Below are 13,617 nucleotides of genomic sequence, written 5' to 3'. Positions count from 1 at the left end.
CCTAGAGACAGGAACAAACTATGGCGGTGCAAGTGGCTGCGCGGAAATCTACTATTACCTATTTTCAAGGCGAAAACGCTAGGAAACTGCGCTTACACTTTTTTAACACAATTCTCGACTATATCTCGGTGTGTTATTGGCCTCGAGTGCCGATCATTAAGTCGGTGTGTAAGGTGAGGGTAGCGGTCAAGATGAAAAGAGTATCGTCCGAACTATCAGTTTTCGCGTCACCTGCTGTTTGCTTTATGCCTGACAGTGAAGGTGGCTGTGAATTCGTCATTCATGATTCAATTCGGCTGTCGAGCGTAATCCGTGCCTGGCAGCGTGTAACACCCACACCACCCGCTCAGGTACCCGGCGGCATATTCTACAAGGTGGGTGAAGAAAGTTCAAGATCTAGGGGCCATCAATTTAGGCATTCGCTTTTAGATTCGGTTCCAGAAGCTAGAATCCAACGTCATAAGCCACACTTTGGGGTGCCTGGCGCTGAAGTGTGAGGTGAACCTGGTAAAAACGAGGCTTTGCTAGGATGCCTTGTGGCTGCAGCCTGGACGCCTTATGTTCGAGACGCGTACCCAAAATTCTATAATGACATCTGATTTTTGGGAGGCCTTTGTACTATGGTTTGAGCAAATTTTTTATATTCTAACGTGGGTTCATTCATTAATATTGCCGTGATTTAAAAAGTGCGCGGCCGTAATATCAGCGCGTAATATCCAGCCAATGTGTCAGCCCAACTACATGTCCCCAACTACCGGTGGTCTCGAATTCATTCATCACAGCTGAACACTTGTAACCGCATCTTCCTAATTTTTCCATTCCTACAAGATTTTGTGGATATACAATAATACCTAGTCTGTCACACGAAGCGCAGCATTCTATATCAGGATGCGCCGGCGGTCAATGCATGCACAGAGATTCGCGTGAGACAACCATAATGTGACATGACGGTCATAACAGTCAAGCTAAGAAATCGAAGCATGCCATTTATAAACATGGAAACTGTTATCATATCTGAATGTTTAAACATTCTGGCAACTATCTATTATGGGACGGATATCATACACTCATTTCCCAACGGGCAGTGAGACATCATATATATTAGCTTCTATTGGTGTGAGCATCTCCTTGATGCTTGCTACAACCTTGCCCCGCCCCTGGCACCCAACTTCGAGTATACATGATCTCTGATTGTACAGGGGCTGTAGGACGGTCACTAGCGCGAACTTCTCGCTCAACGCTTTTGAGCCTTAATGCTAGATTCGTCGGGAATCAAAGATAGGATGTTCTATTATGAACTGAATTGCCCTTGAAGTCAATGTTATCCGCAAAGTTTCTACTCATCTTCTCCCCCGTTCTCCTCCTTCTCCTCCTCTTCATAATCGTAATCGAAGTCCATATTCTCATCGCTGTTTTCTTCGTTATCATGTTCGTCGGGTAAATCTTCCAACGCAACTTCAAAAGGTGACCCCACACTAGCTAATACATCCCCGGACGATGCTTGTAAACCCTCTGTACTTTCCGAGACCACTGGTTGTTCAGGCTCCTCCTGTCCATATTCCCACTCAGGGCCTTGGGCTTCGAACCTGTGGCCTGGGTGTAGAAGCGTTTTTGAACGGAAACATTTGTAACAAAGGTTGAACTTGCAATCAAGGCACTGGTAATTGAAGCCGGAAATCCCCTAATCACAATTTTGTATAAGTAGACCCATATTGGTGAATAGAAGGTGCAAAAGGCTTTGGAGGGGGAAAATCGGAGCAGTAAGGAAGGTGTAGTACTTACAGTCAAGCAGTTAGTACAGGGTATAGTGTACTTCCAATCAGCCGACATTGTTGTGTGTTGTTTATCATCCCATTCTTTTGTACTCCCATCTGGAAATACACGAGTCTTCTCCAGTGGGGTCAACGCTTGGTAAATATATTCTCGAGACCCAAAATAACGAGATACCTTGAGAGGAGACCACTCTCTATCGTATCCTCGGGTATCCAGCACTTTACCTGTTATCCAAAGATCGGCGCCGCGCTTAGTGAGTTCGGTAATAGAATTCGTGCCGGTATAATTGCACTTGGCTGCCCACATGAGTGGTGTCCATCCGTCATCGTCCGCGGCGTTGATGTCGAGCTTTTGGTAGCTATTTCTCGCTTCCTCATCTATCGACAAGCTGGTATTAACCCCCCCGCTGCTTCCTTGCTCATCATGATCTGATGTTTTTTTAGCTTTGGCGGTGTCGCTACCATCGATGTAACCCTCCAACAGCTCTAAATATTCGGGTAGATTGTACGTATATGCGGCGGCAAAGTGCAACGGAGTCATCCCAGTCTTTGTTCGTGGCATTCGATCAGCGCCGTTATCGAGCAGGACTTTGACACTGTCATTGTTATGGAATGCGGCGATGTGCATTGGACGACGGCCCAAGGTGTCATTGACTTCCATATTGGCTCCGTGCTGAAGCAGTAGAGTCGTTGCTTCAGATGCGGCGGCAACGGCTTTAAAGATGGGATACTCACAGTGGCCATTGTTGCACTCTATGTTGGGATCATATTGCGAGCTCTCGAGAAGATGTCGTACAATATTTCGTCGATTACCTCCCCAAGGTTTGGTCAACGCTAAGCAGAGCAATGTATGCTCAAAGCCAAGCTCATGTGCGAGATTAATATTCCCGCCGACGTCGATGACAGTTTTGAACAGCTCCCAGTCACCTTCTGCGGCGAGCATGGTCAGGATAGTCCCTGTCTCAGGAGTGTAGGTGTTAACGTCAACACCTCTGGAGATAAAGAACCGAGCGGCTTCTTTATTTCTGGATACAGCTAAGCTCAGAGCAGTTTCGCCCTTCCTGTTTACTGCTAGTACATTCGAGCCTGCTGTGTACAGAAGCTTGATAACCGCCAATGGTGTCGACGAATTGATGTTGTGCAGTATCGTGTTACCGCTATTGTCGGCTTGGGATAAGTTTGGTCGAAATTCGAGCAGCGTATCAATTGCTGATATAGAATTAGTGGCGGCGGCTTTAAAACTGAACTCTAGCGGAAAACTTCCGTCTAATGTTCGATGGTTGACGTTGGCGCCATTTTGGAGAAGTAATCTCATGATATCGGCATGACCCAATATGCAGGCAATGCAGAGAGCCGTCATATCTGTATATGTATCGTATACCGTCAAAAGCTCTAGATTAGGTCTGGTATTGTGTCCGAGAAGTATGGAGAGGACCTCAATCTTGTTGTGTTTTGCTACTAAATGGATGATAGAACCAGACTCCGACATGGCATTGATGTCGGCATCATGAGAGAGCAATAACTTGACAATGGCTGGATTGTCATAAGCCGCGTGGAGTGGCGTCCAGCCCTTTTCTGCACATTTGTTCACATCAGCACCTTCATCCAATAACAGACGCACAATAGCTGTATGGCCGTGAAAGCTCGCCAGGTAGAGCGGCGTCTGTGTGTCCTCGTTGGAATCTGGCAACATGCCACGCTTCATGACGCGTTTGACCAGCTCGTAATTGCCAACCTTTACAGCCACAAGGAGCGCGTTTCTCTTACGATGCGAGATGCTGCCTTCGTGGTGTAGATCGGTTCCAACGCCCTTCTCAACTAGAAGATCGAACAGCTGCAGCTTTTCATTTGCGTCTAGGCTGGAGCTCATGGCTAATTCTAGAAGGGTCTCGCAGCCATCTGGGTGTTCATTTGGATCTGCGCCTTTCTCCAGTAGAAGTCGGCACGTCGTCAAATGTCCTCTGCCGATTGCATGCCAGAGGGCAGATTTTCCATTCAATGTAGCTTTGATGTCGGCCCCGCTGTCGATGAGAAGCTTTACGCACGCAAAGTATCCTCGCATTGCGGCAAATTGCAAGGGCGTTGCCCGCCTCATTGAGAAGTCGGAGTCGTCATTGAGCCTGTCAACACCATGATTCAAATCTGCCTTAGTTTTTGCCTTAGCATTGATCAACGCTTTGAGTGCAAGTGGTTTGCCGTTTTCTATGCATAGGTTTACTGATATGTGGTCGACTTTAGCTCCGGCATTGACGAGAATCTCAACGGCATCGGCGTCTCCGCTGTAAGAGGCAATGTGCAACGGGGTATACTCCTCGACTATTGCATCTACTTTAAGCGTTTGACTGAGTAGTAGCCTCATTACGTTGCTATGCCTCCCTTCGGCCGCGAGATGGAGTGTCGAGGTCTGGAACAAGCCGCTTGGCTCGGGTATCTTAACGCCTGCATCAAGGAGTAATTTTGCTGCATGGCTAAAGCCTAACCATGAGATGCGAAGGTAAAGAATAGGCGGCCAATTGAAGCTTTGGAGTTCTATGGCGAGGTTAATCAGATAACTCAATGTATCTTCGTCGCCAACCGCCGCAGCTGTAGAGACTGCCTCCTCTAGCGTCTCTTTGCTGGGGCTATTCATCTCTACCAGGACCCTCACTGTATGGCCATGGCCGTTTCTGACAGCTTCAATCAGAGCAAGGCCAATATCGTTTGAGAATGAGGGCGTCGTTCTCTCAGCCTCAATCTGGCCGGATAAGAAATCACCCATCCCAACCATTGCCGCAATTGGGAGGGGCGAGGAATAGGACCTCGATAGACGAGTGACAGGATTAGACAGGGTGTAGCGAGCTTCAGCCCAAATCCTTCTGGCGTCCTTATCTTCTAAAAACGCCTTTGCCTCGTCTGTCGGTCGATTTTTACCCGCAAGCTCATAATGTTTCCACCAATACGTGACGGCATATGATATCAGATCTTGTCTTGGCCTGGATACTGGTGCTTCAGAACCGTAGCAACCACACATATCTTCAGTCCGTGCCATCACACTAGGAACTCTGAGATAACGAATACATAGTGAAGCCATTTTCGCATGAGCTGCCAGCTGATCTTCAGGACTAGGGAGTTCTCGAAGGCGTATTATATCGGAAGATTCAATTTCATATCCAGAAAAGAGGAAAATATCGCCGAATTGCAGGATATCATTGTGAAAGTCGTCAAATCCAATATCATGGAGATCATCCTCCTCGGCCCCGTCTGCCATTTTCACCGCAACCGCCAGCTCGCCTAACGTGGGTGGCTCAAAGGCAAATATAATCCAAGAAATAATATCCATTGCCCTATTTCGGCGACTTTCAAATGAGGAAAGAATGGTTTCAAGGACGGCCTGCGGCGTGGGAATAGATAGAGATTTTAATAAACCTGCCGCTCGAGCTCGTGTATCTGCTTGTCTATTGTTGGTGAGCCAGCGAATAATCAGAAGACCAAGATCATGGTCATTGCCACAATTCGCGAGAATATCCAAGACTCTCTGTCGAAAATCATGATATACTGGCTTCTTTCCAAAAAGGCGTTTCATTTCCACATCGTATATCTGGTCCAAACTCACAAGCCGCTCCCTGCCGTCATCACTCGTGATGTCAAGCATATTAATTACGGGCCAGGATGAAACTGCCCTTTTTAGGTGATTTGTGGATCCGATAGAAGTTGTGAAGATAAATTTAAAAGATTTTTCCGATATCGATTCTAGCTCTTTCAGGAGCTCAAGAAAGTGAAGATGACTCTCGTCACATTCGTCGAGGCAGGCGATGAAAAAAATAGTTGGAGCCATAATACTACTGCCATGAAACGTGTCAAACAACTGTAAAAGGTCTTTTTGACTCCAGGCACGCTGTAGTAGAATCATTTGCATGGCCTCGCCACAATTTCCAAGACTCTGGTGGCGGCTGATAAGTTGACTGAGTAAGCTGGTAAGCATTGCCCCGATAGTGTTGAATCGATGGTCATGTCTTCGAAAAGCAAAATAGAGTATATTTCTTGATACAGAGTCCTTTAAAAGTCGAATGAAGAGCTTTTCTGATTCAATTCGCATGTTGGCTGGCCCTTCGACATTCAGAACACTCATGCCTGGCTGTTTGATCCATTTGTTGTATTGGTCGGTGTCTGTGATACAGTCTGCCAAATCATGGCGTCGAGAACCCAAATTGTTTGGATTTGGCGGAATAATGGGCGGTGATAGGGCCAAGAAGATTCTCTGGTATTGGGCTATTTGTCTCCTTATACCGACATCTAGTTGTCCAACGTACATATGAGCAGTTGCATCCATACCCTCAAGCTGGAAAGTACTTGCAGTAAGGGAATTTGTTCAATCTGTCGCGAATTGAGCGAACAAAACTACCGGTATTGTCTATCGCAGTTTCATCTCCAGTTACCAAGTCGAGGTGCGATATCGTTGTCGTTGCCACATATTCAAATGGTATGTCGAGATAATTGGTGAAAGACATCGTAGTGCGAGAGCGGCGAGTGCTAGCCCCCACCTCATCTCCTGAATTAATGCCATCATTATAAATGTTGTACACGGATGCTCGAATTAGCATTTTCGTATCGATAAATTCGCAATTTACTTGCATGATAGTCTTCGTCAATGCGCTAACAGAATCCAAGAAGCTGCCTCGAAACGAGCCTCCGGGCAATAAAATCAGTTGGGCAATTGAATCCTCCAGCTGAACACGAGTACCACGATGAGGACAACCAAGAAAAATCTGTCAATGGTTAGATTTCATGGAGCGACATTCGATAGTTGATATGTTGTTACCAGGTGTGTCGTGTTGTAAGGAATATCTCTATATTTAGCCGGATTTATCGTGGCAAGATAAAGAGCCTTGCTCAATGATATTTGAAGTCAATAGAAACGTTATATGGCAGAGACAAGAGAAAGAAAGGGAGTTTGAGACAATAATCTCACATGAATTGCATACCCTTTTAACGATAATGCCACCGATATCATGAGCAACGAAGATTATGGGACGCATATCTGTCTGTAAAGCCAAACATACATTAGACTTATGACTTGTGCAAGCAAATGTGCACCATTATTGGAGACAAACTCTGGAAGAGTATCCTAGACTTTTGGAATAGTCGTCGAACTCTCGTCTCATTTGTGAAAGGCCGTCTAGCAACTTTTGTGCTTCTTGAGTGAGCCCCTCTAGGTGCAAAACACCGGGCCATGGATCATTGATTTGATAATGGAAATGCAATACTCTCCCATTGTCAAATCCCATGGAGTTAGAAATCCATAAAGTACTAGACTTGGATCCAGAGCCCTCCTGCCAATCCTCGGTTGTCCATCGAGTGTGGTGGATACCATGGACGACGACTACACTGGATGAAGTGTCAGCGGTTGCATTATGGACAAGTAGACCCTGAAATCTACATACTCGTATTCTTGCCATATTTTTGGAGAATATTCTTTTAATAAACCGTAGCTTTTTGTGTCTGGCTCCATTTCCACCTCTTGCTGCAAATTATTCTTAGCTTCTCTATCGGCTGCTGGTTCTTGGCTTTTATCTTTATTGGCAAGCGCAATATTGCCCTTTGATACTATACCTGCGCTACTAAACACATCATCACGATTATCTGCTACTTCTGATCCGAGGTCGACACTTTCAGACATGATGAAATAAGATTGAGTAGGACGTTGCTCGAAATCGAAATGGTTTTGCATACGACTGATTTAGAGGGGTGATAGTTTGTGGTAATATTGGCATTGGGTTTTCCTCCTAACGTATTCCCTGATTTACGGTAGCAACACCTATCATACATAGTAGTCCATCCTGATTAACCCCCACCCCTATCCGGCTGAAGTGGCGAGTAGGACATCTCTACCTGGCAATACAATATGGAACCCCGCCGCAGACTGTGGGGGTCATTACTGATAATGATGCAGTTCTCGATATTGAGAGACGAGGCTGTTGCAACCCTCGTGGTGGCCTTCGGGCCGATTCGAGAACTGGTACTGGTACTTCATTTTCTGACTTTAGTTGGACACCCACGCCGAGTGGTATAATCTGCACGTATGATACAGGTGCAAGCATATCTTTGTTCAAAGAGCATTCATAGGACGTCGGGCTTGGTAATAGAATAAAATTCGTCTTGCGTGAATACCTAGTGACGTCTCTTTTTTTTGAGTCAGTTACTTTAAAACCCAAGGAAGTCCTGCACAAAATGGATAACGCTGGCCGTATGCCTCTATCAATTGATACCTATCCAGAAAAGAAACCCATTTTTACTCTGCGTCATGACGGAACAAACATTATATTCAGAAATTGAAGATGATTTTCTCATTTGTCCCAAAGACGGCGCTATCAGCTATGAATTCGACCTCTTTGAGAAAGGCGATCTAGACTCTGGATTTCACCTGAAAAACGATATCGCCTCCCCGTATCAACGATCGAACGTAGTCCAGCGTAAGGGGGCTATCTACGTCAAATGCACGTGTGTCGATATAATTCATGGAAAATGGGGCCCAGAGCAGCCAGGATTGAATGCCACCCTTCTTGTCCTTCTCTTTCGGTTCGATCCGCTGCGACGTGCACGACGCATTGCTTCGGCTAGCATTGAGTTCAAATTCTTCGACTCCACGGGGCGTCACCGTAGAAACCCTGAAGTTCTCGACATTTCTCTCAACGATAGTTTCACCCTTATGCCCACTTGCCGTACTGAATCGTTCACACATGGCACTGAGGTAAAACTTGGTGGCGGCATTGCGGGAGCTGAACTGTCGGGTACAGTAAAGATCGAAAAAAGGATCAACGAGGAAACAACAGATGCAACGCGTGTAATAGGTTCTATCGACCGTCTCGGTGCATCGTTTGGTCCCTGTAATGCTGCATCGTGGACGCTTATTGAGAACGCAACAACGAAGACAGGAGTGCCAGTCGCAATGAGGGTCGGCGTTCTGCTTAAGCGAGGAAATGACGATGACTTTTATTGCACAGTTAAGCTTAACACCAAAGCGGACTTTAGAACACGCATGGAAGAGCTCATAGGTGGCCGAGAGGTTGATGACCCGATTTTGTTTAACACCACAATGCCACCGACAAATAACTTGATGAAGTACGACGTTGGCAACCTAGGGAGCTTTAATGTTGCCAGTATTCAAGATGTTACTTTTACTACTGTAAGGCGGGATGTCATTAAACAATAAATAAGGGAAATAGCTGTCTTGACTATACGTTAATATTGGAAAGATGACACATAGCGAACAAGGGACGAAACCACCCGTTTCAACCGTCCTATTTCTCAGGCGATGATGATGACGTTACTTAGCGAACGTTAATATATATTCTGATTTTAATTTCCCCTTCGTGACAAAGGAGAAAAATACCTGTATTGATAAGCGGATATTCATGTAATGCTTACAGGTATCTAGATAAGTTGCAATATACGAATCGCACCACACATGGGGGTTTACATTACTCAGAGATTATCAATCGGCCTATGGGTGCACATATGATAATCTGCACGACAACTAATCAACAGGCAATACAATACACCATGATCAGAGGTACCAGTACCTATAGAAGTGAGCGGGGGTCGGGTAGGTTGTAAGTAAGGCTCTCCATCTGCGTCATGCAGGTGATGTCAGGCAACCAATCTCCTGCTCTATTACCCAACTCTTTTACGCTATCATTGTTTCTATCTTTGGCCAATGGTGTTCCCAAGAAAGTCAATCGGTGCTCTAGGATAGTTATTGCGTGGAGTCTTAAACTAGACCAGAGGCAAGAAAAACCACTCCTTATATCTAAACCTGTCAACAGTAGCTGCAATAGTACAAATAACTTTATCTATCACCACGCCCAATAGAATTGATCCTTGAAATCAAAATATTTCTTTGACAACATAGTTTCGCCATCTTTCGCTAGTCTTTTGTCTCAGCCCCCTCTCTAAAAAGGTCTACGGGATTAAGATGAATGACTTCACAAATACTGAGGCCGAGCTTGGAGAACAAATTGGGAACGATGATGGACTCGAATCCGATGAAGACCGCCATGAGGATGAAGCCTATGAAGAAGACGAAGGGGAAGAGATTGAAGACTACGATGACGATGAATACAAAGAAATCAATGATTATCCGATCCAAACTTTTCTAACGGACTTTCAAAGCAAGGCTATAGTGCCCGGCAAACTCGATTGGAAGAACCCAAAGATCGTCGAAGAAATATGGACGGATAATCCAAACCTTAGCAGACCATCGGATTCTGACGGGAAAAACATTTTGCATCTCCTTGTCGAAAGCTACATCATTAAAAGAGGCCCAGAAAGAAAATGCATCTGCGAGGCCATCTCCCACATCACGGCTAGATATCCAGAGCTTGTCCAGAACCGCAGCACCAGCGGCCCGACGCCTCTTTATATGGCTATGGTTAAAGGCGATCAGTTGCTTGTCACCACCATCATCAACAAATGTAAGCTACAACCAAATGCAAAGGATGACGGCAATAATAGTAAAGATGTAACCGAAAACGCGACGAAGGGCAAGAAGGAAATGGAGAGACGCGATGATCCGCTTGCACAGGCACTAGCTGTTCAGTGCAAAGAAGATGACCGCGAAGAGAATCCCTTGCACTATGCACTGCGAACAGAATCCTCGGCTATAACGCCTGCAATTCTTAATCGGATAGTGCGGAGAGCACCGGTGGCTGCGATTGCCGCTCGCGATTCAGACGGCTTTACACCTTTGCACTACGCGGTCGACTACGGTAAAAGCAGTCGAGCTCAGTTCGAGCTCATTATGATACTGCTCCGGAAAGGGGAGCCTAAAAGGCTCATTACCCAAAAACAAGCTGTTCTGGATCTTCTGACAAATGATAGCCGCTTGTCAGTTTATCAACATCTTATCAAAACAAGAGAGTATTTTGTGGAAAGACCAACGGTAATCTTAACGCAACCAATTCGACAAAACCCCTCCTCACTCAACAAAGTAAAAACTGAGGGAAAACCCCCAGAAGTGAGGGGGGCTGTTCAAGGCCAAAGTACTCTGGATGTAAGAGAGCAGGAATGGGTCGCCAAGGCGGAAGCGATGAAAGACGTGTCCAATACTGATAAGGAGAGATCTAAGCCTTCCATTCGCGAAGAAAAAACTGATGAAGATGTTAAAGGGGGAAACGAAGGGCCAAGTTTGCCAAACTCAACTCAGAAGAAAGAAGGGCCTGGTGCCGCAAAACATCGAGAGCAGAGGACAGTCGTTGGGCCACCCGGAGATTCTTTGACAGATGACAACGGTCCGACAGCGAACTCGGAGATTCAACGAAAACATACTTTACAGCAGAAACCGATGCAGCATGGACAAACAATTGAGGAGCGGAAGCATGAACGCGATGACTGGTCAAAGAAGATTGAGATGGAGCTTAAGAAGCAATATCTTAGATCACGTCCCCACCAAAGGGCAATTCAATTATTGTACGGTAAAAATCCCCAAGGTAGGTGTTTCGTCCAGATACATTAAGCAATGCAATTACTACCGAATAATTTGCGATCGGCTGTCGGCAGCATAATAACATTTATTACTCTTTTAGATATTCAATTGTGTTTCGACTACGAGTGTCAAAGACCCGAGCTCGATGCATTGTCCTTTACTGAAAGCTTTGATAACGTCAAGTTCGATGAGGTCCTCCAGTACGTCGCCTTTTCAGACGTTCGTATAAAAAACGACCACAGCAACACAGATCACAAAGTACGCAGACGTGGTCGGTCCGATTTGGAGTTTTTTTTCCGCTGGCTTGGGGAGATAAAGCAGGTAAAATGCATCTTAAAAGTCATCGTCAGAGACAATGTTGAAATGCCGCACTCGGATGAGGTTATTGAAAGAGCCCTGAGCCCTTTTAACATCGAAGTGCTTGACTGGAATAAGCCCGATATCGACCCTCTGACAATATTCAATGCAAGCAATGATCTAAAAGAGCTTGTCCTGCATTGGAACGGCAATAACTCTGTGCTGCGTGCGTGGAGTGAGCCCCAGGGTCTCCCAAAGTTGCAAAAGCTCACGATGGTCGACCTCATCCCCGATGCTGTGAGTCGATAAGTCTGAAAGATTTTCTAGTGTTGCATGCCACTAAGCATATTATAGACACTTGAATCTAAAGATCGAATGAACAAGAACATTGACACGTTCCGAAATCGGCTTAAAGAGCAATTCACAAATAGGTATTTCATCGTCAAGGTCCAGAATGGGCGCAATGAGATGTTCGGTGAATTATCGCCATCTAAAGGAAGCTCTGTTAATAATTTAACTCGAGCTCCTAAAATCCTCCAGCATTCTCACCGTTGGCTGAACTCCACAGAAGAATTCGCAGAACGTATCTTCAATGTCTGGGAGAAGATCGTCAGTGAGCGTCTGAGACCATCTTCGGTAGATGCTACAAAGAAAGCAGTGGCAGTCAACCCAGATATTCCAGAGATCATTGTTGCTGTCATTGATGATGGTATCGATACCACTCAGGAGAATCTCGTTGGGCACATTCTCCCAGGTCGTACATTTGGCTACGAGGGCGATCGAGTTCAGCCGTGGCACGCGTCTGAGAGCGGCCACGGCTCTCTTATGGCCACAATGATCTGCAGTGTCTGTCCAATGGCTAAGATATACCCCATTCGCCTCAAGACTAGCAATCGAGACCATAAGCGGACGATTGATCCGCAATCGGCCATCGACGCGATCAATGCTGCAGTCGACCGCGGTGTGGACATTATATCAATCTCGTGGACAGTGGCGAAGCCAAAAGGAGATATGCTGACTGCTTTTAACAATGCTATTCGACGTGCAATTGCCAAGCCTGTACTTATACTGTGCTCTTCAAAGGACTTGGGGCACGCAGACGACACTTCATATCCCGCGGCTAGTCGTTCTGATTCACTTATAAAAATCGGCGCTGCCCAACCATCCGGTTTGCCTTACAGTTGGGCGGGCGCTCCTGAAAAGCTTGATTTTATATTTCCCGGTGTCGAAATTGCTCAACAACAGTTCATGTCGACACAAAGCGTCGAAAACTCACAAACGAGTGAGCACAATACAGGCTCATCTATCGCAACAGCTCTGGGTGCTGGTTTAGCCAGTTTGATTATGTACTGTACTCACATTGGCTGCATGTTTGGCTCAGCTGGCCTCACCAAGAATCATGTCGACAACTTACACAAATACGAGTTCATGGTTAAAGCCATCCGGGCCTTTGGCTGCAGTAGCAGCAAAGATACTGGTGGAAAATTCGTAGAGGTGTGGAAGAAGCTTGATGGCTGTACTAGTGAGTTAAAAGGCGCTTCATATGAAGAAAGCTGTGAGAAGATTGCAGCATTGGCACAAGATTTGATCAATATTACATCGGAATAGACGGCTATAGGTACCTTATTCTCATAACATATCCCTACATTCTGTTCGCTATTTATCTTCTGTCGTGAAGCATATTTCGATGTCTCCGCTAATATTATACTGGCGTACCGCACCAACCTAATATGGACTATCGCTGTCCAAACCTACATTTAGGTTTATAAATGAGAATGCCAATCAAGCTACGCCATCGAAACACGATCTACATTCTCAATGATAGCCTCTTGCCGGGTCGAGAAAATTCATATAGATACTGAGTTGATGCCCTTTCTCCAGCTTTAGGTGACCATACAGTCTTCACCATCAAACGATCTTGAGCATCATCGCAATCTTGGCACCACCTTCTTGCTTGCTGGGAATCCGCCCTTGGAACTGGTATTTGCGCTCTCCTTCGGGGCACCGGTGGCATCATCGGAGACCTTATCAAGGGGTTGTGCAAGACATTGTCAATCACGGCTGCACTGTTTGCGGAAGTGTTCCCGT

At 45.8% G+C, this 13,617-nt stretch overlaps 3 protein-coding genes across 3 annotated transcripts; 2 read left to right on the top strand and 1 right to left on the bottom strand.

Annotated features, from left to right (window-relative positions):
* Positions 1–1,336: 1,336 nt before the first annotated feature.
* Positions 1,337–5,403, bottom strand: Triagg1_1664 (uncharacterized protein; the record flags this gene model as incomplete). The annotated part of the gene is made up of 2 exons (XM_062895759.1): positions 1,337–1,586; positions 1,814–5,403. 2 exons carry the CDS (start codon positions 5,401–5,403, stop codon positions 1,337–1,339), a joined length of 3,840 nt encoding a protein of 1,279 aa, XP_062759203.1.
* A 2,649-nt stretch (positions 5,404–8,052) lies between these two features.
* On the top strand, positions 8,053–8,961 carry Triagg1_1663 (uncharacterized protein; the record flags this gene model as incomplete). The annotated part of the gene is made up of 1 exon (XM_062895758.1): positions 8,053–8,961. One exon carries the CDS (start codon positions 8,053–8,055, stop codon positions 8,959–8,961), a length of 909 nt encoding a protein of 302 aa, XP_062759202.1.
* A 762-nt stretch (positions 8,962–9,723) lies between these two features.
* On the top strand, positions 9,724–13,137 carry Triagg1_1662 (uncharacterized protein; the record flags this gene model as incomplete). The annotated part of the gene is made up of 3 exons (XM_062895757.1): positions 9,724–11,236; positions 11,333–11,826; positions 11,884–13,137. 3 exons carry the CDS (start codon positions 9,724–9,726, stop codon positions 13,135–13,137), a joined length of 3,261 nt encoding a protein of 1,086 aa, XP_062759201.1.
* Positions 13,138–13,617: the final 480 nt, after the last annotated feature.

This window comes from Trichoderma aggressivum (genome assembly GCF_033847375.1).
Source record: "Trichoderma aggressivum f. europaeum strain CBS 100526 chromosome Unknown scaffold_004, whole genome shotgun sequence".
In the NCBI taxonomy this organism is placed as follows: domain Eukaryota; kingdom Fungi; phylum Ascomycota; class Sordariomycetes; order Hypocreales; family Hypocreaceae; genus Trichoderma; species Trichoderma aggressivum.
Note: the sequence above shows the minus strand (reverse complement) of the source record. Positions and strands in the feature narration are given on the sequence as shown.